We start from the raw sequence: 23,519 nt of genomic DNA, 5'->3' as shown, positions 1-23,519 counted from the left end.
TTTTCACAGAATCTCTGTATCAATATGTTGCTTTGTTTCCTAAACTCCTCTACTTGTGTGCAATTCCGTCGAATCCTCATGAATTGCCCTTTTGGTATGTTGTTGAGCCATTGTTTGTGGTGGCAACTATCCTTTGGAATGTATCCATTTTTGTCTGTTGCCTTAAAGAATGTGTTAGTACATAGGGCCCCATTTTGAATCCTAATATTTAGATCCAGGAATTCTATACTTTCAGCATTTACTTTCACAGTTATATTTATCTCTGGCCAATGTTTGTTCATGTTGTTACAGAATCTATCCAATAATTCCCTGGGGCCTCTCCATACAAAAAACAGGTCGTCTATAAAACGATTCCATATAACTATGTTTTCCCCCCCAACTGTCTGTAGGACCTCCTGTTCCCACTCCCCCATGTATAGATTGGCTACACTAGGGGCGAATTTGGCTCCCATAGCGCAGCCTGTGCGTTGCAGATAGTATTCCCCTTGGTACCAGAAATAATTATGTGATAAGGAATATTGTAATATTTCCACTAGGAAATCTACCTGTGGCTTTTTTAGTTCCCCTCCATGGGGTCTGCTGAGAGTCACGAGGTAGCTACCGAAACAGCTGAGGAGCTTAGGAAACGCACGCTGAAGCGGGAGGAACGCCGTGGAAAGGGTTGGGGAGACGGGACGCCGCTCATCCACCACACGCTGGGCAGACCTCGCTGTTGTACCATCTATGATACGCTATAATACAAGTGGATTTCACGTGAGTGCGCATTTAGTGCGCGGGAGGCATACAATTGTTAGCAATATTACACTATTGTGTTTTTATATTTTTTTATGTGGAAGAAATTTTAAAATTAAAGAAAGAGGTGAAGAACAGTACCCAGTGCCTGAGGATATTACTTTGAGCGTTAGATCCACCTGTTGTCTGAGGTGGCTACAAGTTGGTGAGCGCAATCTTGAAAAGAGCGTGTGAGCACGTGTGGAGCACTTTTTTCACTGAGACACGGGTGCAGTGTGTATAAGTTGGACCATGCAGAGTTACGCTATGTGAAGCTGTTTTGTGTCGTTTTATAGGAGGTGGAGAGCGCAGTCCAGCAGCATTTACATATTACACATATCCTCACACTGAGTCTGCCGGGAGAAAAGCACAAGATCAATGTTTTGTGTCTTGTCAAAAGAGGGAAGTGTTCTGGATACAAGTGTGGAAAGCCCTTAGTCCAGAACGCCCGAATAACAGCTGGAAAAAATTTACTGGCACACTGATTTTCTTTTAGTCAGTTTATATCCTCATAAAATCATTCATTCTTCCACTAGTTAATTTAATGTAACACAGACCACTTTATAATGATTTTATTGATGTCTTTACCTTTAACCATTTCCTGCCCCATGACGTGAAAATAAGTTACTGCACTCTCCTCTCTACAAAATCCTAGATAACACTGTTTACTTATCTCTGACCAGATAAAAATGCTATAGAGTCCAAAAGGAAGAACAGCAAACTCCTCTCCTCCCCCAAGATCAATTCAAGATTCAAATCCTGGAGAAGACAGATGTAACACACGAGTAGGGTATACAATGTGTTACTAATAAATGATGAAAACAAATTAACTGTTTAAATAAACAGGAGATATAGACAAATAAAATGTGTGGGTTTAATGTACAATAGAACTATTTACATTAAAGCTGTAATGCATGAAAGTGGATAATTGTGTTTTTGAAGTTTTCTCCCCATTTTCCTTTTAAAATGCATAGAAAATAAAGTGAGTGAGAGTGTGTGTGTGTGTGTGTGTGTGTGTGTGTGTGTGTGTGTGTGTGTGTGTGTGTGTGTGTGTGTGTGTGTGTGTGTGTGTGTGTGTGTGTCATAATTATTGAGAAAGTTATTGCCAAAGTAATCAGAGCTGAGCTAAACTGTGAAAACGACCAGGGTAGAGAAGTGGTTAAAGCGGACCCAAACCACACTTTTTCTTAGTTCAAAATTTTTAGTTGCACCACTCTGAGGCATACAAAGATAAATAAACACTCCTTCAAGCCTATGAGCATTTCAGTGCATGCTTTTCACCCTTCACTTTTCATAACTAGGGTTATACAGGTGGCAGCCATTAGCAATTCCTCCTTTGCTGGATACCATCTACTCCACCAGTTTGCCAGATTCTGTCCCGGCAATTTGAAAGGAAGGGAGGGGATTCTCCAATAAATGTAAAATATTTTATATTTGTCATCATGCAGCTGAAAAAAAGCTGCTATTTATTATTATAATTTAGAAAATAGATTTTATTTCGGAAATCTTGTATTTTTAATTTGGGTCCACTTTAATTCATATACTTATGTCATTTCATCTAGGGCCACTAGGTGGCAGTACAACCAGTGGGAGACTCCCACACTGCATGGTACTTGGGGGGTTAAACAGCTCTGTAAATGTTTCCTCCTTTATGACCACATAGGCCACAACAGAAATCCACATATACAGTATGTCCTTCACAGGTTTGTTTGTCAAGTGGTGCGTGCTGGAAGTAAGCTCACCTGCAAACAGGGATGCATAGCAGATCCCAGCCACTAGGTGCCACCGGGAACGTCTAAAAGTCCTAGAAGGGAAAACAGTTCTCCAGTCAGAATCCTGAGCTGGTGGGTTGCCATGGGCAACCACTTGCTGAGGCGTGACACCTCTCATGTCTAGCAAGGTGTATTTTATGTCCAAGACATTTCCCACACTGAGTACAGGAATAGGATTTCTCACTGGTGAGCTCTCTCATGTCCGCCAAGGTCTGAATTCACTCCAAATCACTTTCCACCTTCAGCACATGAATGGGTCTTCTCAACAGTGTGGGTTTTCTTATGTCTGGTAAGCGTGTCTTTGTAAATATAACATTTCCCACACTCAGTACATGAATAGCGCTCACCAGTGTGAGACCTCTTATGTTTGACAAGTTGTGATTTCTCTGCAAAACTTTTCCCACACTCAGAACATGAATAAGGTTTCTCACCAGTGTGAGCTCTCTCATGTTGGACAAGTGTTCCTTTCTGCCCAAAACATTTCCCACACTCAGCACACGAATAGGGCTTCTCACCAGTGTGAGTTCTCTCATGTATGACAAGCTTTCCTTTCTGCCCAAAACATTTCCCACACTCAGCACATGAATAGGGCTTCTCACCTCTGTGAGTTCTCTCATGTCTAACAAGGTTTCCTTTATCTCCAAAACATTTCCCACACTCAGCACATGAATAGGGCTTCTCGCCAGTGTGAGATCTCTCATGTATGACAAGGTGTCCTTTCCGCCCAAAACATTTCCCACATGCAGAACATGAAAAGGGCTTCTCTCCGGTGTGAGATCTCTCATGTAAGACAAGGGTTGATTTATGTCCAAACCATTTCCCACATGTGGAACAGGAATAAGGTCCTCCAGCAGGGGGAGAGCTGTGCTGGGTAGGAGGCCCCTCAGGGTTAGACAGGTGAGGGGAGTCTGGGGAAATATTTGGGGTCACCAGGATATCTGCAGGAGACTCTTGTCCAATGTCATCATCGTCTGTTGTAGAGTCTGTGGATACAGAGAGATGAGTCTCTGAGAGGTTCCTGATGCTGGGACTCCGCCCTGCAAATAGAGAAACACCATCACTTCCTGTTAGATAATTCTGAGGGGAGGAACAATTATCATTAGGGATGGTCAGTGAGCTGCTGAGAATTCCAAGTTGATTCAGTTTTAAAATGGATCAGATGCAGCAGCTGCATCGCTTTGCCTATAATTAGCACCATCTCAGAGTTATTAGCATATCACTGACCCTCACTAGTTATCACCAAACACAGGAGAAAAAGTAAATCCAATAGAAACTGCACCACTACTACCAAGTAGGGAAGTACAAAAATGAGCTTATTTGATACACATGTATGAACATATAAAACAATAAAACATATATAGCAGGGTATAGGTGTACATAATGTACTGAAAAAAATATAATGCAATAAATATGAGCCACCATTCACAGGTAAACAAGGTACCAAAGCACCGTGTGGGTCAGAAATAATCACTAATACATGGCTAATGCCACAAACTATGATGCAAGGTATCAGATAAAGCCATTGTGGCCTGGTGAGCCAAGGAAGAGCAGCATGCAGAGGTGAAGGGAAAGTGAGGAAAGAGAGGAGTAACAAAGGACTTGTCCAGAAGAAGCCGCTTAGCCAGTGAATTGCGATGGCCCAGAGCGGGGGTCACATCAGCCCACCCTTCACCATTGTGTTGTTGCCTGGTAAGTCTCTCATCTTGTTGCACCGCCGTGCGCCTTACACTATAGTTCTCAAGCACCGCCTGTCGCTATTTACACTCATCCTCCGTTTACTCTAACAGCACACTGTGTTGGGACTCTCCTGGCTGCAGTGTTCTCCCCAGAATTTTTCTCCAGCCGGGTGGCATGGAAAAGTAGCCGGGTGGTGCGAGACGGGGAAATTTGGTGGTTATGGGGGTTATTGCTGTGCTCCACACGGGAGTGTTTGTTGCATGTCAGATGTTAATGCTGCTGAGAGAAAAGTAAGGGTGGTCGGGGGTGGGGGGGATGTAGCGGGTCAAGGGGTATTGCAGATCTCATAGTGCGCATACCTTGTAGTCTCTCTACACTGGCTCAAGAGTTCATTCTTTAGTTTGTGCAATGGACCACTTTGCACAGACTTTTGCTGCACAGTTTTCACAGCACAGAGTAACTGCCAGAGTTAGCTGACAGGCTGACATTATAAGAAAATAAAAAAAACATATACCAGAAGGTCAGATGATAATGCCCAATATATGGGGGATATGTGCAGGAGTAAACTAACCTATCACTAACAATGATCAGAAAAAAAAAAGACCACAATTAATCACAAGCCTGATCATCATTCAGAAAATTTTGTTTTGCAGTTTAGGTGCACACCATATTGGCCAACACAAAGCACACCGCAGCACCGAGAGATAGCTTAAAAAAAAAGCAAATAGATAAGTGTTGTTGGTTATTAGCAGCTGTGTTACAAAATGCTGGGTAAGCTGATCAGACCTCCAAAGCAATCCAGTGCTAAATAACAAAACCGAGATCAGCGCACAAGGAAAACTTCTAAAGGGCAACCTACACTCCCACAGAGTGATAAATAACACTAGCAAAATGAAGGCGACAGCCAAAAGCAGAGTGAAAGAAGATCGGCAGCTTACCCACGTGTAAGACTCAAGGAGATAAGCACGCTATTCTAGCTGACTGGCTGTCACGCTGCTAAACTTCTCGTTCGTGGAGGAGTGCTTCCAGCCGCCCACAGCATGCAGAACAGAGAGTCCCGCCTCTTATGTCGCCCAGCCAATGAGCATTCACAAGGCGCCAGGCATCACAAATACAGCCTGCCAGGAAGTGCGAGGTCTCCTACGTAGAGGAGAGTGGCTCACGCAGCGTACGCGGAGCGCAGTACTTTTCCTATGCCCGCCGGGAACATCTAAAAATGTATGTGCATAAAAGCCAGGTGCGAGATGACTGCCCAGCGCGAGATGGCAGCCGGGCGGGCGCCCAACTTACCCGGGCGGAGCGCCCACCTATTTGATGCTGGGGAGAACACTGTGGCTGCATTGCCTCCTTACGCCTCTCTTTCCTCACATTCTCTCCCCTTCACCTCTGCATGCTGCTCTTCCTTGGCTCACCAGGCCACAATAGCTTTATCTGATACCTCATAGATTGTGGCATAAGCCATGTATTAGTGATTATTTCTGACCCACACGGTGCTTTGGTACCTTTTATACCTGTGAATGGTGGCTCATATTTATTGCTTCATAGGTGTTTTTTTTTAGTAGACTATGTACATCTATAACCTGCTTTATATGTTTTTAGTGTTTTTATATGTTCATACATGTATATCAAATAAAGCTCATGTTTGTACTTTCCTACTTGGTAGAAGTGGTGCGGTTTCTATTGGATCTGCTTTTCTCTTGTGTTTGGTAGTTCGGTTTAACCTCCCTGGCGGTAAGCCCGTGCTGAGCACGGGCTATGCCGCCGGGAGGCACCGCTCAGGCCCCGCTGGGCCGATTTGCATAATTTTTTTTTTTGCTGCACGCAGCTAGCACTTTGCTAGCTGCGTGCAGCGTCCGATCGCCGCCGCTACCCGCCGATCCGCTACAATCTCTCGCGCCGCCCCCCCCCCTCAGACCCCGTGCGCTGCCTGGCCAATCAGTGCCAGGCAGCGCTATGGGGTAGATCGGAGTCCCCTCTGACGTCACGACGTCGGTGACGTCATCCCGCCCGTCGCCATGGCGACGGGGGAAGCCCTCCAGGAGATCCCGTTCTTTGAACGGGATCTCCTGATCTCCGATCGCCGGAGTCTCGCTACATGAAAAAAAAAATTAAAAAATTAAACAAAAAGATTTGCTGCCCCCTGGTGGATTTTTTGCAAACTGCCAGGGGGGTTAATGATCCATCCTGCACACTCCCTGTTATATATTTGGTGATTGCATGGAGAGATTTAATACTTTTTTTGTTTTCATGGACGGTGCTTGCCCACATTTGTGTTCTCATCGCTAGTTATCAGCCTGACAGGGAACTGCAGAAGGTTGTGCTCGTTACAGGCGGCCAATCACATGACAATAACTTTGCCTTGCATGCATGTCTAATGTATCTTGGAATGCAGTCAATTAAATGTACTTCCTGATAAATTAGACTGGCTGCATACAATTTGCATACAAGTACAGAGCTATTTGCATCTCATTGACCTCCCTACATATAAAGCATTGGCCACACATTGACAAGCAGTAGATTGTACAGATTGATGAGACAATGGAAGCAATGTGTTACTCTTGTGACAACAGACCTATATGTAGTTATAGCAAGAGATCTGTGTTATGTTTGTAGAGCAATGTGGTGTCACTTACACATTCTTATTACCACTAGTAGACCCAAGCCCATTTAAAACCGCGTTCTAGGTCTTTTATTACCGCCGCCAGTCACTGCGCATGGGCACACACAACTGCCCGCCCACCCACCTCGCTCCCTGGTCCCTCCAGCTGTCCGTTACTGCGCACATGCGCAGTAACAAAATAACAGGGACGCTGCATAACTGCTGGACGCAGCGACACATGCTCATTATTATATAGGATTGTATCCTCCTGTCACTCATATGCCCCTTGTAATGTACCTTTTTCTTTCTCTTGTTCCCATTTGTGCAAATAAAGGAAATAAATACCAAATTACCATTATCAGCTTACCACAGGCTGGTAAAGCTAGATTAAACCACATATGGTAGATTTTATTGGTTAAAATTATAAGTGATTATAGCTACATGTGACAATATAGTCACTCTCAGAGTTGGAGAGTCCTGGCCTGATCAGCATTGTATCTCTATTGTGAGATGTAGCGGGATCTCACTCTCCACAGAACAAAACATCCACCCTCTCCAAAGAACAGAACAGGGTACTCCAAATCTATCAGGGTGTCTGTACTGTTATTGTTACTAAGCTGTCACCAAATACAATCATGAATAATCATTTTTTGAGATGGCAAAAATCTAACATGAGCAGATAGCATAACCCCTAATATGGCCAGTCTGTGAGCAGTGACAGTCATACCAGCAATACAGATACACATTATTCTATATTTACTGCTGATTACTCACCTGTTCTGCCCTCTGTAACAGTGTCCTCCTCTTTACTTGTCCTCATCATGTCACCCTCCACCATAGACTGCTCATCACTCCTCACATATGTCTCTTCTTCTTCCTCTTTACTTGTCCTCATCATGTCACCCTCCACCATAGACTGCTGATCACTCCTCACATATGTCTCCTCTTCTTCCTCTTTACTTGTCCTCATCATGTCACCCTCCACCATAGACTGCTGATCACTCTGTACAAATGTGTCTTCTTCTTCCTTTTTAATTGTCCTCATCATGTCACCCTCCTCCATAGACTGCTGATCACTCCTCACATATGTCTCTTCTTCTTCCTCTTTACTTGTCCTCATCATGTCACCCTCCTCCATAGACTGCTGATCACTCCTCACATATGTCTCTTCTTCTTCCTCTTTTCTTGTCCTCATCATGTCACCCTCCTCCATAGACTGCTGATCACTCCTCACATATGTATCTTCTTCTTCCTCTTTAATTGTCCTCATCATGACACCCTCCTCCATAGACTGCTGATCACTCCTCACATAGGTCTCTTCTACCTCTTTACTTGTCCTAATCACATCACCCTCCTCCCAAGACTGCTGATCACTCCTCACATATGTCTCCTCTTCTTCCTCTTTAACCACTGCACTTCCATGTAGAAGTTCTCGACCCTAAGTGCACAAAGTGAGAAATAATATAAAATGAGAACACAGATAACAGCATACACAAAAGGAAAGAATGTGTCACAGTTTGATGTCTCTAATGACCCTCAGTTTCACCTACCTGATAATGGTGGGGGATGGTATGATCTTCTTGTGGACAATCCCTGGAATAAAGAGGACCTGTACATCTCTCTGGTGGGTCTTTGTTACTGGATCCACCTGTAGGAAACACGCACAGTAAATTCATAGTTTCTGTCTTTAGCAGATGATGGGAATATCCAGGTGGACCCTCCATACTGCTCCCTTCTGTACAAGAAATGATAGTCTCCTCTTACCTGGTGATGTGAGGGGCGGCTGATTCTCCACCATGGTGTCCTTGTAGAGGTCCTTGTGTCCTTCTATATATAGCCACTCCTGCATGGAGAAATAGATGGTGACATCCTCACACCTTATAGGAACCTGACACACATGATACCATTACCACCTAGGCAAACCTCTTGTATTACTGGATAATGTCCCATAATTCCCAGCACTGCTCACCTCTCCTGTCAGCAGCTTCATCATCTTTCTGGTAACTTCCAGAATCTTCTCCTTGTGTCCATTACATGGCAGGGAGTGAGGTGGGGGCACTGTGATGGTAACATGATCACCAAACTTCCCCGGAGAAAAGCTCTGTATAGAGATACCAACAAGAATGTCACATGACACTCACAGAATCCTCATCCTTTCTCCATCAGCTGTGTGTTTTATTAAAATAGATAACACATAGTGACATCATGTGAACTCCCAGAATCCTCCTCACCTCTTTAGTCCAGTGTGTGTTATAGAATTAGAGATTTGGCTTGGGCATATTATGTTAGTAAAATTGACAATTTAACAGAAATTACTTTATGCACCCTGTACTCTTCCCATAGTGCTCACACTGCAGGATCTATCCTTGAAGCAACAATCCTGCTTCACCTTTATCTGGGGGAAGATATAGCCTAGAGTTACCAGACATACACTAGACAGGAGTATTGGTGATGTAGGTTTGGGTGTTCCTAACCTCTTATATTATTACTAGATGGCACAACTACCGTATATAATCATGAATAAGCAGACGTGTATAAGCTGAAGTACCCATGTATCCTTTAAAAACCAGGAAACAGTGATTGACTCGCATATAAGCTCCCTCCATAGTATAGACCCCTCCACAGTATAAATAGGACGTTTTAGGTTCAGTACTACTTCAACCCTTCATTTGATTCATATGAGTGTCTGGCTAGCAGGATAGAGCTAAGGACAACACATCTGGACTGGCAGGCTGGCATGGCAGGGACCAGGACAACAAGTGCAGAATAGAATGGCTGGCTGGAAGGATAGGGAGAAGTACAACACATGTGGACTGGCAGGCCGATATAGCTGGACTGGTAAGCTGGTATGGCAGGGACAAGGACAACAAGTGCAGACTGAAGTGTTTAGTTAGCAGTATAGGGAGAAGGACAGCACATGTGGACTGGTAGGCTGGGACAGGGACAAGTGCAGACTGAAGTGTCTGGCTAGCAGGATAGGGATAAGGAACAACACATGTGGACTGGACTGGCAGGCTGGCATGACATAGTGTGTAACCAGCACAAGGGGACTGACCTGTGTAAGGGATCGTGCAATGATCCCACACTCATGTGCTGCATCCCCCGCTGTCTCTTATGTCCCTTCACCCCCGTGGCAACATAGTGTGTAACCCAACACTAGGACTGACCTGTGTCCCATGGGTAAGTTGTAGAGGAGAGAGAGAAATCGTCACTGCCCCACGGTGGGTGCACAGTTTAAAATGGAGGTGCTGTTTCCTTTAGGGTTCCCCGCTGTCTATTTCCATGGTGGCTCAGAAGCAGTGCGGTGTAGTGCCTCTCTGCCCCGCTCGCTGCCTCTTATGCCACCATCTAGTGGCACCTTGAGACACAGAAAGCAGAGCAGAGAGGCAAGGGAATCCCCAGAGCTGAACGTGACGCTGCTTCTCTCTACGATCTGCTACACCGCACTGCTTCTGAGCCACCACAGAAATAGGGGAGCCCTGGAGGAAACGGCACCTCCGCTTTGAACTGTACATCCAGCATGGGACAGTGACTATTTCACTCTCAGAATCAGACTTCATTCGCCAAGTGCGACGGAGTCGTACTCGGAATTATTTGTGGTTCACGTGGCATGGCAACTACAAAGACAGGCAACAGATACACTGGCAAACAAGACAGACATTAACAATTGTGCAAAAGTACATAGACATTTAACAGCAGCTCAACAATACGAGCAAGCCTGTGAGGCCCGCATAGAGTCAAATATTAGTTCAAGAAGTATCAAAAACAACAAAAGCGTCAAGAGCTGGCTGCGTGGCCATATTGTCCTGTGTGGTGTGAGCATCAGTGAGCGATTTGACTGGTTTTTTGACCTCAGGTGAGTACTACCCTAGCTTAGCATACGGACTGCTTGGGGGAAGAATGAGTTTCTGCGCCTGCTGGTTTTGGATGGGATAGATCTATACCAGCGACCCGACGGGAGGAGGTCAAAGTAGCGACTGCCAGGGTGGGTGGGGTCGAGAGATATCCTGGTGGCCCTCGTCTTCATTCTAGCAGCGTGGAGGAGATCAAGAGGTGGCAGTGGAGATCTGATTATCCGCTCCCCATCAGTAATGACTCTCTGCAGCTTGTACCTGTCACTGGCTGTCGCGCTAGTATACCAGACATTGACTGAAGAGCAAAGGATGGACTCAATGGTTGCAGTGTAGAAGCTGGTCAGCAGCTCCTGTGGCATGCCAAATTTTTTCAGTTGACGCAGGAAGAACAACCTCTGTTGTGATTTCCTTTGAATTTTGGTAGTGTTTTGCCCCCATTCCAGGTCGTTGGAAAGGGTTGTGCCAAAGAAGCGCACAGATGATACCCTAGAGACTTCGGTATCACCTACGAGGACTGGTTGGAGGGGAGGTAGGTGCCTCCTAAAGTCAACTATCAGTTCAACAGTCTTTGCTGCGTTGAGCACTAGGTTGTTGTCCTTGCACCAATTGCAGATTCGCTCAACCTCGCTACGGTACTCGTGCTCTCCATTTTTGCTGATCAGGCCGATGATTGTAGTGTCATCTGCAAATTTGATGACCTTCACAGAGCCAGCGCTAAAGGTACAGTTGTTGGAGTACAAGGAGAACAGGAGTGGAGACAGTACACATCCTTGCGGAGCACCAGTATTGGTGATTCTCATACTGGAGGAGCAGTTGCCGAGCTTGACCTGTTGCGTTCTCTCTGACAGGAAGTCCTTGACCCATGCACAAAGAGTGGAGTCCACCCCAAGCTGCGCCAGGTTGTCGAGCAGGATGTCTGGGCAGATCGTATTGAATGCTGAGCTGAAGTCCAGGAACAGGATCCTAGCGTAGGAGTCAGGTCTGTCCAGGTGCTCTGTGATGTATGACAGGCTGACATTGATGGCGTCCTCGACAGACCTGTTGGCCCTATATGCAAATTGATGCGGGTCAAAAAGGTTGTTGGTGGAGTTCTTGAGGTGGGCAAAGACCAGTCTTTCTAGAATCTTCATGATGTTGGAAGTGAGGGCCACAGGTCTAAAGTTGTTAAGATCCGAGCTGCCCGGTTTTTTGGCAACTGGTATTATTGTTGACCTCTTGAAACAGGAGGGGACTGTGCCTTCCGATATTGATCGCTTGAATAGGGCGGTGAGCACAGGGGATAATTGGTCTGCGCAGGTTCTACAACTTAAACAGTGGACACAGGTCAGCCCTTGTGCTGGGTTACACACTATGTTGCCGGGGGTGAAGGAACATAAAAGACAGCGGGGGATGCAGAACATGACTGTAGGATAATTGCACGATCCCTTACACTCCACAATGACTAGTCGGGAGGGCACTCTGAGGACACTGACTCGCATATAAGTCAAGGGGGGGGCGAGGGAACCAATTGTGCTGGGGAACCTTCTGTGGCTCCACCCAAAAGAGAGAAAACCAATGACTGACCCAATTATAAAACACTCCCTTTCAATTTGCCACAGGATATAATGTAAAGGTGACCTACATGATTTTTTTTTTATATATATGATTATTATCAAACCTACCATACACCATTCAATTTTCAAAGCAATCAACCTGATTTTTTGAAAATACCTGATCACATTTTTATCGAAAAAATTGAATAATCAATTGCTTTTTATTGTTTGAAAAAAAAAAAAATTCAAAAAGGAAAACTGAACTATTTGATTGTGCCATGTATGGGCACCTTAAAGTTCGAGCATGTCAAATCCAGTGCAGGAGATTTGGGCGCAGCCGGCTCCACCATAGACTGTAATAGGAATTACGGCTATATCGGCGCACAGGAAGTAACTTTGGCGCCGTCCGAAGACGGAGCTGAAGTTACTTTTAAAACACTAATTCGGCCGCCAGCAATAGCTGCCAGCCAAATTACATCATTCCCCGCCGTCCACCTGGACCTGGAGGGGGAATAGAAATTAACGCCACCGGAACTTAAGCAGAAGCAGGGTGAGCCGTATATCGGCTGTATCCTGCGCACTAATGTGCTGGTAGGACAGGGATATCCATGTTATGTGAGTGTGCTGCCCCTATGATGGAGCTAATGTGCTGGTAGGACAGGGATATCCATGTTATGTGAGCAAGCTGCACCTATGATGGAGCTAATGTGCTGGTAGGGCAGTGATATCCATGTTATGTGAGCGTGCTGCCCCTATGATGGAGCTAATGTGCTGGTAGGGCAGTAATATCAATGATATGTGAGCATGCTGCCCCTATGATGGAGCTAATGTGCTGGTAGGGCAATGATATCCATGTTATGTGAGCATGCTGCCCCTATTATGGAGCTAATGTGCTGGTAGGGCAGTGACATCCATGTTATCTGAGCATGCTGCCCCTATGATGGAGCTAAGGTGCTGGTAGGGCAGTGATATCCATGTTATGTGAGCATGCTGCCCCTATGATGGAGCTAATGTGCTGGTAGAGTAGTGATATCCATGTTATGTGAGCATGCTGCCCCTATGATGGAGCTAATGTGCTGGTAGGGCAATGATATCCATGTTATGTGAGCATGCTGCCCCTATGATGGAGCTAATGTGCTGGCAGGGCAGTGATATCCATGTTATGTGAGCATGCTGCCCCTATGATGGAGCTAATGTGCTGGTAGGGCAGTGATATCCATGTTATGTGAGCATTCTGCCCCTATGATGGAGCTAATGTGCTGGTAGGGCAGTGATATCCATGTTATGTGAGCATGCTGCCCCTATGATGGAGCTAATGTGCTGGTAGAGCAGTGATATCCATGTTATGTGAGCATGCTGCCCCTATGATGGAGCTAATGTGCTGGGAGAGCAGTGATATCCGTGTTATGTGAGCATGCTGCCCCTATGATGGAGCTAATGTGGCGGTAGGGCAGTGATATCCATGTTATGTGAGCATGCTGCCCCTATGATGGAGATAATATGCTGGTAGGGCAGTGATATCCATGTTATGTGAGCATGCTGCCCCTATGATGGAGCTAATATGCCTGTAGGGCAGTGATATCCATGTTATGTGAGCATGCTGCCCCTATGATGGAGCTAATATGCCAGTAGGGCAGTGATATCCATGTCCTGATGAATTGCTCACTATTCCGTTGCAGAACTTAATGGCTGTAAAGCATTACTTCTTCCATAGTTACATAGTTATTTTGGTTGAAAAAAGACATACGTCCATCGAGTTCAACCAGTACAAAGTACAACTCCAGCCTGCTCCCTCACATATCCCTGTTGATCCAGAGGAAGGCGAAAAAACCCTTACAAGGCATGGACCAATTAGCCCCAAAAGGGAAAAAATTCCTTCCCGACTCCAGATGGCAATCAGATAAAATCCCTGGATCAACATCATTAGGCATAACCTAGTAAATGTATCTCTACAGCTCTGATGCTGGTGTTTGGTGCTACACAGAGAGGAGAGGATGTAACGCACTGTCTTCAATTTCAATGTTAAAATACATACAGATACAAGTGATGTCATGTTACCTCCCAGAATCCTTCTCACCTCTCCAGTCAGCAGATAGATGATCTCCAGTGTGAAGTTGAATATCCTCTCAGTCATGTGACTCTGGTCCTCATCCATCCGAAGTGATGTGGTCATGTGATCCATTCAGGATGCTGCTGCCTTTTGATAAATAATAAAGGTTGTACAGTTGTCAGTAGTGAAACTACCGATACAGCATACCCCTTCCCCCATTGCTGTCACTTGTGGGTGGTAGGGCCTTGCAGAGTATCACAGGAAAGCATAATAAGTTGGTTTATAGCTACCTGTGCTCTATACTCACAGCGTGCTGCAGTCCTGTCCTCCCTCTGCCTCCTCTCCAGCTGGGCTCCTCTCCTCACATCCACCCCCAACTGTTACCATTCCTGTGATGTTACAGCAGTGTTGGTAGTGGTAGATGGATGAGGATATGAGGAGAGGCAAAGACTGAGGCTAATGGGAGCAGAGGACTGGAGCACACTGTGACAGCTAGCTATAAACCAATGCAAATCCTTCCTGTTACTACTCTGCATGGAGGTGGGGGAAGGGAGCAATACTGGAGTGTGGACATGGCTATACTGGGAAAGAAATGGCATTACTAGGGTAAATAAACATCACATACTGCAGGATAATGGCAATGCTGAGGGATACAGGGGAGACATGGCTATACTGGATGGACATGTCTTATCTCTATGATATGATTGAACTGATTACTAGGAAGGTGAGATACCAGCCATGATGTATGACACATGTAGGGGGGGGGGCACTAGAAAACTAGCAAACAAGTCCCAACTAGGGTTACTGCTACTGGCTTGGGGGTGTGATCTGAGGTATGATCTAAGCGTGGGAGTGGCTTGTTATAGTTTGCTTCTAAAATAGAACAAGGTTTGGGAAATGTAATGCAGATAAAAGAAGTAGACAATATTACATACTTTAATACATGTGTTTAAATCACAGCCCTGAAGAGTCTTCAAGTTTTACATACAACAAGGTCAAATTACTTTGCCTATTGCCTCACACCCACATATAGAGGCAGCTGGCTACTGCTTTCCCCCTGGCCCTATCTAAGTGGCTCGGTGGTTTCATAAACTGAGGAGTCAGATGATTTTTGAACCAAATCCATAGCCTTTGTAAAAATTAGACTAAGGTGTCGGAGTTGAGGAGTCGGAGCAAATTTGGGTACCTTGAGTCGGAGGTTTCATAAACGGAGCAGTCGGATGATTTTTGTACCGACTCCACCGCCCTGCTTGTGAGTATGATACCTATATCTGTTATTGTACTGAATTGTACAAACAATACTGCACTATAGGGCTCCTGGTCTCTCATTTAGATACTTGGAGGCATTTGTGACCACCAGGAATCAAACTAGCTCTTTCTGCAGATACATATATCCATTTTCCTGTCATTGGGTCTCTTTTGGTTCTTGTATTAGTATACCATTTAGTAATGATAATTTTCCAAAATGGCAAATGCTGCAACAATAAGCCCAGGATATCAAATAATAAATGAAGCAGTCAATACCCCACATCAAAAAATGCAGCAAATGTTACCTCACATATTAAGTGCAGAAAACATTTACCCCACATAAGAAATGCAGAAACATTACCCCACATATTATATGCAGCAAACGTTATCCTCCACATATGAAATCCAACAAATGTTACCTGAATTGTGCCTGCCCCAGTATAGGTAGCAAATGTGCATAAAGTATTAAATACTTTAGTAGCCATATAGAAAACCTGAGATAAGAAAATAAAAAGATAATATACATACCTGGGGCTTCCTCAAACCCCTCCAGGTTTATCGCTCCCTCATCTTCTCATTCTTCTGCAACTGGCTCCGGAAAGTCCTCTGTTCCGGGCAGGGCTGTGGAGTCGGAGTCTGAATCGAGGAGTCGGAGCAATTATGGGTACCTGGAGTTGGAGTTTTCATAAGCTAAAGAAGTTGGAGTCGGGGAGTAGGATGATTTTTGTACCAAATCCACAGTTATGGTAACTATTAAACTAAGGAGTTGGAGTCGAGGAGTCAGAGCCATTTTGATTTCCTGGAGTCAGAGTTGGTGGTTTCATAAACTGAGGAGTCAGAGTCGGATGATTTTTGTACCGACTCCACAGCCCTGGTTCTCGGGGCAACAGTGCATGTGCGGCCCGGCTGCATGCAAACTCCCATCGATGGAAGCATTCTCCGCCTATGCAGAACTACTGCGCAGGTGCAGAACGTGACAGGGGAGTGCGCGCATCCGGATTGTGCCTGTGCCGCCTGGGCCAGAATGGAGAATTTTCTAATGCCAGTTATGGACAAATCAGAAAGTAGATGGAGGAGGAGCGATAAACCTGGAGTGGGCTGGAGGAAGCTCTAGGTAAGTATATTTTTCATTATCCCATCCCAGATACACTTTAAGTCCCTCCCATAATGGAGCCTTCTGTACCCCAATAGCCACCCTCCCCCCAAAGTAAAAGTAGCCCAGTGTTCTCCCCTGGGTCTTTTAACTGGGTGCACCACCTGGCTAATTTTGGTGAGCACTCGGCTGTCATCTTTCTTCCTTCTCCTATGCTGTAAGCAGAGTGGTCCCGGCCCTGTGTTCCCCCATTCCGGCCACCCAGCTACTTTTTCATTCCACCGGGCTGGAAAAAACTTCGGAGCTAGTCTACTTTAGGGGACCCACCGCAAATCCCCATAGACAATTAGAGCTGTGCTGAAAACGGAACGAATTTCCGCTTTCAGCTTGTTTAAACCCCCACAAGTTATATATCTATGGAAAGCTCAGAATCTTCTCTAACGAATTATGGCACTTTCGGTGAGAAAAAGCTTAAACTCACCATGCAGGAAGCGCCGAAAGTCCGCAATCGTGGCTCCGTCGGCTATCTTAGCTCTGTGCTGCTCATGTCTCTCCCTCCTCATTGGAGGGATTGTTAGCTGGGGGCGTGCCAGGAAGAAAAAGTGAACTCCACACGCCACCCAGTGGCTGAGTGATAAAACATAACTTGCTCTGAACTTGGGCATGGGAATAATAATGTATAATAATACATTATTATTAAAATAATGTTATTTATACACACACCTGCTTTACTGGAGTCACTGTACCCTTTGTTGCTGAGTTTGCAGACAAATGCAAAAAAAAACAGCAAAAATTTAATTAATACATTAATATACATACATACACACACCTGTTTTAGTGGAGTCACTGTCCCCTTGCCCGCTCGCTTCGCTCGCTGGGCTGCGGGCTCGGTCCTCGTTTCGCTCGAATAACTTTTTATTCCTACTCTATGTCCACATGGATAGTGGAGATTGCACGCCAGGACCCTCGCTTCATTACAGGCCTTTGTGCTGAAATTTTGGCTTGCCAGATTAGTGGTGGCGTGCAATCTCCACTATCCATGTGGACATAGAGTTAGAATATAAAGTTGTCCGAGCGAAGCGAGGACCGAGCCCAGCGAGCGGGCAAGGGGACAGTGACTCCACTAAAGCAGGTGTGTGTATGTATGTATATTAATGTATCAATTTAATTTTTTATGTTTTTTTTTCTTCATTTGTGTGCAAACTCTGCAAGCAAGGGGACAGTGACTCCAGTAAAGCAGGTGTGTGTATAAATAACATTATTTTAATAATAATGTATTAATAATGTATTATTATACATTATTATTCCCATGCCCAAGTTCAGAGCAAGTTATGTTTTATCACTCAGCCACTGGGTGGCGTGTGGAGTTCACTTTTTCTTCCTGGCACGCCCCCAGCTAACAATCCCTCCAATGAGGAGGGAGAGACATGAGCAGCACAGAGCTAAGATGGCCGACGGAGCCACGATTGCGGACTTTCGGCGCTTCCTGCATGGTGAGTTTAAGCTTTTTCTCACCGAAAGTGCCATAATTCGTTAGAGAAGATTCTGAGCTTTCCATAGATATATAACTTGTGGGGGTTTAAACAAGCTGAAAGCGGAAATTCGTTCCGTTTTCAGCACAGCTCCAATTGTCTATGGGGATTTGCGGTGGGTCCCCTAAAGTAGACTCGCTCCAAAACTTCTGGGGAGAACACTGTTTTCCCAGTATAGGAAGCCTTATATCTCTTCCCTCCATTGCAGGTAGCCAGAGTGCCCCTTAGTATACACAGCCCCCTCCCCCCAGTGTACTTATCCAGATTCATCTTTCCCCTCCAGTATATGTGGCCAGAGTATCCCCCCCGAAGTATAGGCAACTTGATTCCCCCCTAGTTTAGGTAGACAGAGTTACAACTTAGTATAGAAAGCCAAAGTTCCTCCTAAGTATAAATAGATAGCTAGAGTGCCCCTCTCTCTCACCTCTCCAGGCTTCTGGCATCTTCAGCTTGTTCTCCTCATTGCCGCCTAATGTCCGGAGTTCATTAGTGTAGGTGGTGTGTGACTGGCAGGCACATATAGAGATGTCACATGATGAGAGACGCGCCTACAACAGCCATGGAGACCGGCTGGGAGTAGTGCTGGGTGAGGAGAAGCTGAGCCTGTGAGGGAACCTGCACAGGAGAGATCTCCACTTACAGCTCTGGAGGGGTGGCATTCAGGGCTTCTGGCTGGAGGATTACTGGGAAATGATGTGCAGCTACAAATTAACCACTTGCCGACCGCCCACAGCCCATGGGCGGCGGCAAAGTGGATCCCCTAAGGACCGCAATACGCCTTAGGGCGTTGCGTCCTTAAACTATGCCGGGGGAGCGATCGCGTCATTGATGACGCGCGCTTCCCCGGCAACTGGCTCCGCCCACCCGCCGTAACATCCCACCGGCCATACGGAAGCGCCGGCGGGATGTTAACCCCGCGATCGCCGCTACAAAGTGTATAATACACTTTGTAATGTATACAAAGTGTATTATACAGGCTGCCTCCTGCCCTGGTGGTCCCAGTGTCCGAGGGACCACCAGGGCAGGCTGCAGCCACCCTAGTCTGCACCCAAACACACTGATCTGCCCCCCCCCGGCCCACTGATCGCCCACAGCACCCCTCAGACCCCCCCCTGCCCACCCCCCAGACCCCTGTTTGCACCCAATCACCCCCCTAATAACCCATCAATCACTCCCTGTCACTATCTGTCAACGCTATTTTTTTTTATTCCCCCCCCCTGCCCCCTCCTGATCACCCCCCCACCCCTCAGATTCTCCCCAGAACCCCCCCCAGACCCCCCCCCCCCCCTGTGTACTGTATGCATCTATCCCCCCTGATAACCTGTCAATCACCTGTCAATCACCCATCAATCACCCCCTGTCACTGCCACCCAACAATCAGCCCCTAACCTGCCCCTTGCGGGCAATCTGATCACCCACCCACACCAATAGATCGCCCGCAGATCCGACATCAGATCACCTCCCAAATCCATTGTTTACATCTATTCTCTCCTCTAAACACCCACTAATTACCCATCAATCACCCATCGATCACCCCCTATCACCACCTGTCACTTTTACCTATCAGATCAGACCCTAATCTGCCCCTTGCGGGCACCCAATCACCTGCCAACACGCTCAGATTGCCCTCTGACCCCCCCTTATCAATTCGCCAGTGCATTAATTACATCTGTTCTTCCCTGTAATAACCCACTGATCACCTGTCAATCACCTGCCAATCACCTATCACCCATCAATCACCCCCTGTCACTGCCACCCATCAATCAGCCCCTAACCTGCCCCTTGCGGGCAATCTGATCACCCACCCACACCAATAGATCGCCCGCAGATCCGACATCAGATCACCTCCCAAATCCATTGTTTACATCTATTCTCTCCTCTAAACACCCACTAATTACCCATCAATCACCCCCTATCACCACCTGTCACTGTTACCTATCAGATCAGACCCTAATCTGCCCCTTGCGGGCACCCAATCACCCGCCCACATGCTCAGATTGCCCTCAGACCCCCCCCACATTATCAATTCGCCAGTGCATTAATTACATCTGTTCTTCCCTGTAATAACCCACTGATCACCTGTCAATCACCTGCCAATCACCTATCACCCATCAATCACCCCCTGTCACTGCCACCCATCAATCAGCCCCTGTCACTGCCACCCATCAATCACCCCCTGTCACTGCCACCCATCAATCAGTCCCTAACCTGCCCCTTGCGGGCAATCTGATCACCCACCCACACCATCCGATCGCCTGCAGACCCGCAGTCAGATCACCTCCCAAGTGCATTGCATCTGTTCTCTCCTCTAAACACCCACTAATTACCCATCAATCACCCCCTGTCACTGCTACCCATCAGATTAGACCCCCATCTGCCCCTAGGGCACCCAATCACCCGCCCACACCCTCAGACCCCAGCCCTGATCACCTCGCCAGTGCATTACTTGCATCTATCCCCCCCACTAATCACACCTTGAGACACCCATCAATCACCTCCTGTCACTACCTGTCACCCCCTAGCACACCTACCCATCAGATCAGGCCCTAATTTGCCCCGTGTGGGCTCCTGATCACTCGGCCAAACCCTCAGATCCCCCTCAGACCCCCTTCCGATCACCTCCCCAGTGCATTGAGTGCATCTATTTTCTCCTCTAATCTCCCCCTGAGACACCCATCAATCACCTCCTGTCACCCCCCTAGCACTCCTATCCATCAGATACGGCCCAATACAACCTGTCATCTAAAAGGCCACCCTGCTTATGACCGGTTCCACAAAATTCGGCCCCTCATAGACCACCTGTCATCAAAATTTGCAGATGCTTATACCCCTGAACAGTCATTTTGAGACATTTGGTTTCCAGACTACTCACGGTTTTGGGCCCGTAAAATGCCAGGGCGGTATAGGAACCCCACAAGTGACCCCATTTTAGAAAAAAGACACCCCAAGGTATTCTGTTAGGTGTATGACGAGTTCATAGAAGATTTTATTTTTTGTCAAAAGTTAGCGGAAATTGATTTTTATTGGGTTTTTTTCACAAAGTGTCATTTTTCACTAACTTGTGACTAAAAATAAAATCTTCTATGACCTCGCCATACACCTAATGGAATACCTTGGGGTGTCTTCTTTCTAAAATGGGGTCACTTGTGGGGTTCCTATACTGCCCTGGCATTTTAGGGGCCCTAAACCGTGAGGAGTAGTCTAGAAAACAAATGCCTCAAAATGACCTGTGAATAGGACGTTGGGCCCCTTAGCGCACCTAGGCTGCAAAAAAAAGTGTCACACATGTGGTATCGCCGTACTCAGGAGAAGTAGTATAATGTGTTTTGGGGTGTATTTTTACACATACCCATGCTGGGTGGGAGAAATCTCTCTGTAAATGGACAATTGTGTGTAAAAAAATCAAACAATTGTCATGTACAGAGATATTTCTACCACCCAGCATGGGTATGTGTAAAAATACACCACAAAACACATTATACTACTTCTCCTGAGTACGGCGGTACCACATGTGTGGCACTTTTTTACACCCTAAGTGCGCTAAGGGGCCCAAAGTCCAATGAGTACCTTTAGGATTTCACAGGTCATTTTGCGACATTTGGTTTCAAGACTACTCCTCACGGTTTAGGGCCCCTAAAATGCCAGGGCAGTATAGGAACCCCACAAATGACCCCATTCTAGAAAGGAGACACCCAAAGGTATTCCGTTAGGAGTATGGTGAGTTCATAGAAGATTTTATTTTTTGTCACAAGTTAGCGGAATATGACACTTTGTGAAGAAAAACAATTCAAATCAATTTCCGCTAACTTGTGGCAAAAAATAAAATCTTCTATGAACTCACCATACTCCTAACGGAATACCTTGGGGTGTCTTCTTTGTAAAATGGGGTCATTAGTGGGGTTCCTATACTGCCCTGGCATTGTAGGGGCCCTAAACCGTGAGGAGTAGTCTTGAAACAAAAATGACCTGTGAAATCCTAAAGGTACTCATCGGACTTTGGGCCCTTTAGCGCAGTTAGGGTGCAAAAAAGTGCCACACATGTGGTATTGCCGTACTCGGGAGAAGTAGTATAATGTGTTTTGCGGTGTATTTTTACACATACCCATGCTGGGTGGGAGAAATACCTCTGTAAATGACAATCTTTTGATTTTTTTTACACACAATTGTCCATTTACAGAGTTATTTCTCCCACCCAGCATGGGTATGTGTAAAAATACACCCCAAAACACATTATACTACTTCTCCCGAGTACGGCAATACCACATGTGTGGCACTTTTTTGCAGCCTAACTGATCTAAGGGGTCCAAAGTCCAATGAGCACCTTTAGGCTTTACAGGGGTGCTTACAATTTAGCACCCCCCAAAATGTCAGGACAGTAAACACACCCCACAAATGACCCCATTTTGGAAAGTAGACACTTCAAGGTATTCAGAGAGGGGCATGGTGAGTCCGTGGCAGATTTCATTTTTTTTGTCGCAAGTTAGCAGAAATGGAAACTTTTTTTTTTTTTTTTTGTCACAAAGTGTCATTTTCCGCTTACTTGTGACAAAAAATAATATCTTCTATGAACTCACTATGCCTCTCAGTGAATACTTTGGGATGTCTTCTTTCCAAAATGGGGTCATTTGGGGGGTATTTATACTATCCTGGAATTCTAGCCCCTCATGAAACATGACAGGGGGTCAGAAAAGTCATAGATGCTTGAAAATGGGAAAATTCACTTTTTGCACCATAGTTTGTAAACGCTATAACTTTTACCCAAACCAATAAATATACACTGAATGGTTTTTTTTTATCAAAAACATGTTTGTCCACATTTTTCGCGCTGCATGTATACAGAAATTTTACTTTATTTGAAAAATGTCAGCACAGAAAGTTAAAAAAAATCATTTTTTTGCCAAAATTCATGTCTTTTTTGATGAATATAATAAAAAGTAAAAATCGCAGGAGCAATCAAATAGCACCAAAAGAAAGCTTTATTAGTGACAAGAAAAGGAGCCAAAATTCATTTAGGTGGTAGGTTGTATGAGCGAGCAATAAACCGTGAAAGCTGCAGTGGTCTGAATGGAAAAAAAGTGTCTGGTCCTTAAGGGGTAGAAAGACGGTGGTCCTCAAGTGGTTAAATACCAGCATCCGGGCTTTTTACAGAAAACATAGACCTTGCCTCCAAATACCTACTGGATGGCAACACTGGTCACTCACACAAGCTATGTAAAAGCCTTTTGTATGACAATTACTGCAAGGGGGGTAATCATGATAGGGACAGGTGTACTATGACCTCCTCTGTAACAAAGTATGGCCACCCCGACCTCTGCTCTGCTCAATATATAACAATAATAACACAATTACCTCTTCCAACATGTCTCCTCTTCACCTCGTGCAACTTCTCCT

General features: G+C 45.8%; 1 protein-coding gene across 1 annotated transcript; it reads right to left on the bottom strand.

Annotated features, from left to right (window-relative positions):
- Positions 1 to 1,110: 1,110 nt before the first annotated feature.
- Positions 1,111 to 23,519, bottom strand: LOC137535309 (zinc finger protein 572-like). Its single transcript, XM_068257139.1, has 7 exons — positions 23,478 to 23,519; positions 14,283 to 14,402; positions 8,789 to 8,920; positions 8,584 to 8,662; positions 8,370 to 8,467; positions 7,594 to 8,257; positions 1,111 to 3,580 (listed from the first exon to the last, which is right to left on the bottom strand). Exons 2-7 carry the CDS (start codon positions 14,385 to 14,387, stop codon positions 2,772 to 2,774), a joined length of 1,887 nt encoding a protein of 628 aa, XP_068113240.1. The 5' UTR covers positions 14,388 to 14,402; positions 23,478 to 23,519; the 3' UTR covers positions 1,111 to 2,771.

This window comes from Hyperolius riggenbachi, chromosome 10 (assembly GCF_040937935.1).
Source record: "Hyperolius riggenbachi isolate aHypRig1 chromosome 10, aHypRig1.pri, whole genome shotgun sequence".
Lineage (NCBI taxonomy): Eukaryota > Metazoa > Chordata > Amphibia > Anura > Hyperoliidae > Hyperolius > Hyperolius riggenbachi.
The sequence above is the reverse complement of the archived record's forward strand: the minus strand, read 5'-3'. Positions and strand labels throughout refer to the sequence as shown.

Excerpts from the sequence above, each read along its gene's own strand:
- LOC137535309 (XM_068257139.1), bottom strand. The coding sequence starts at position 14,387 with ATGGATCACATGACCACATCACTTCGGATGGATGAGGACCAGAGTCAC. Across the intron at positions 8,921-14,282 it reads TCTATCTGCTGACTGGAGAG|AGCTTTTCTCCGGGGAAGTT; the intron begins GTGAGAAGGATT and ends ATCTCTATACAG. Across the intron at positions 8,258-8,369 it reads CCATCCCCCACCATTATCAG|GGTCGAGAACTTCTACATGG; the intron begins GTAGGTGAAACT and ends TTGTGCACTTAG.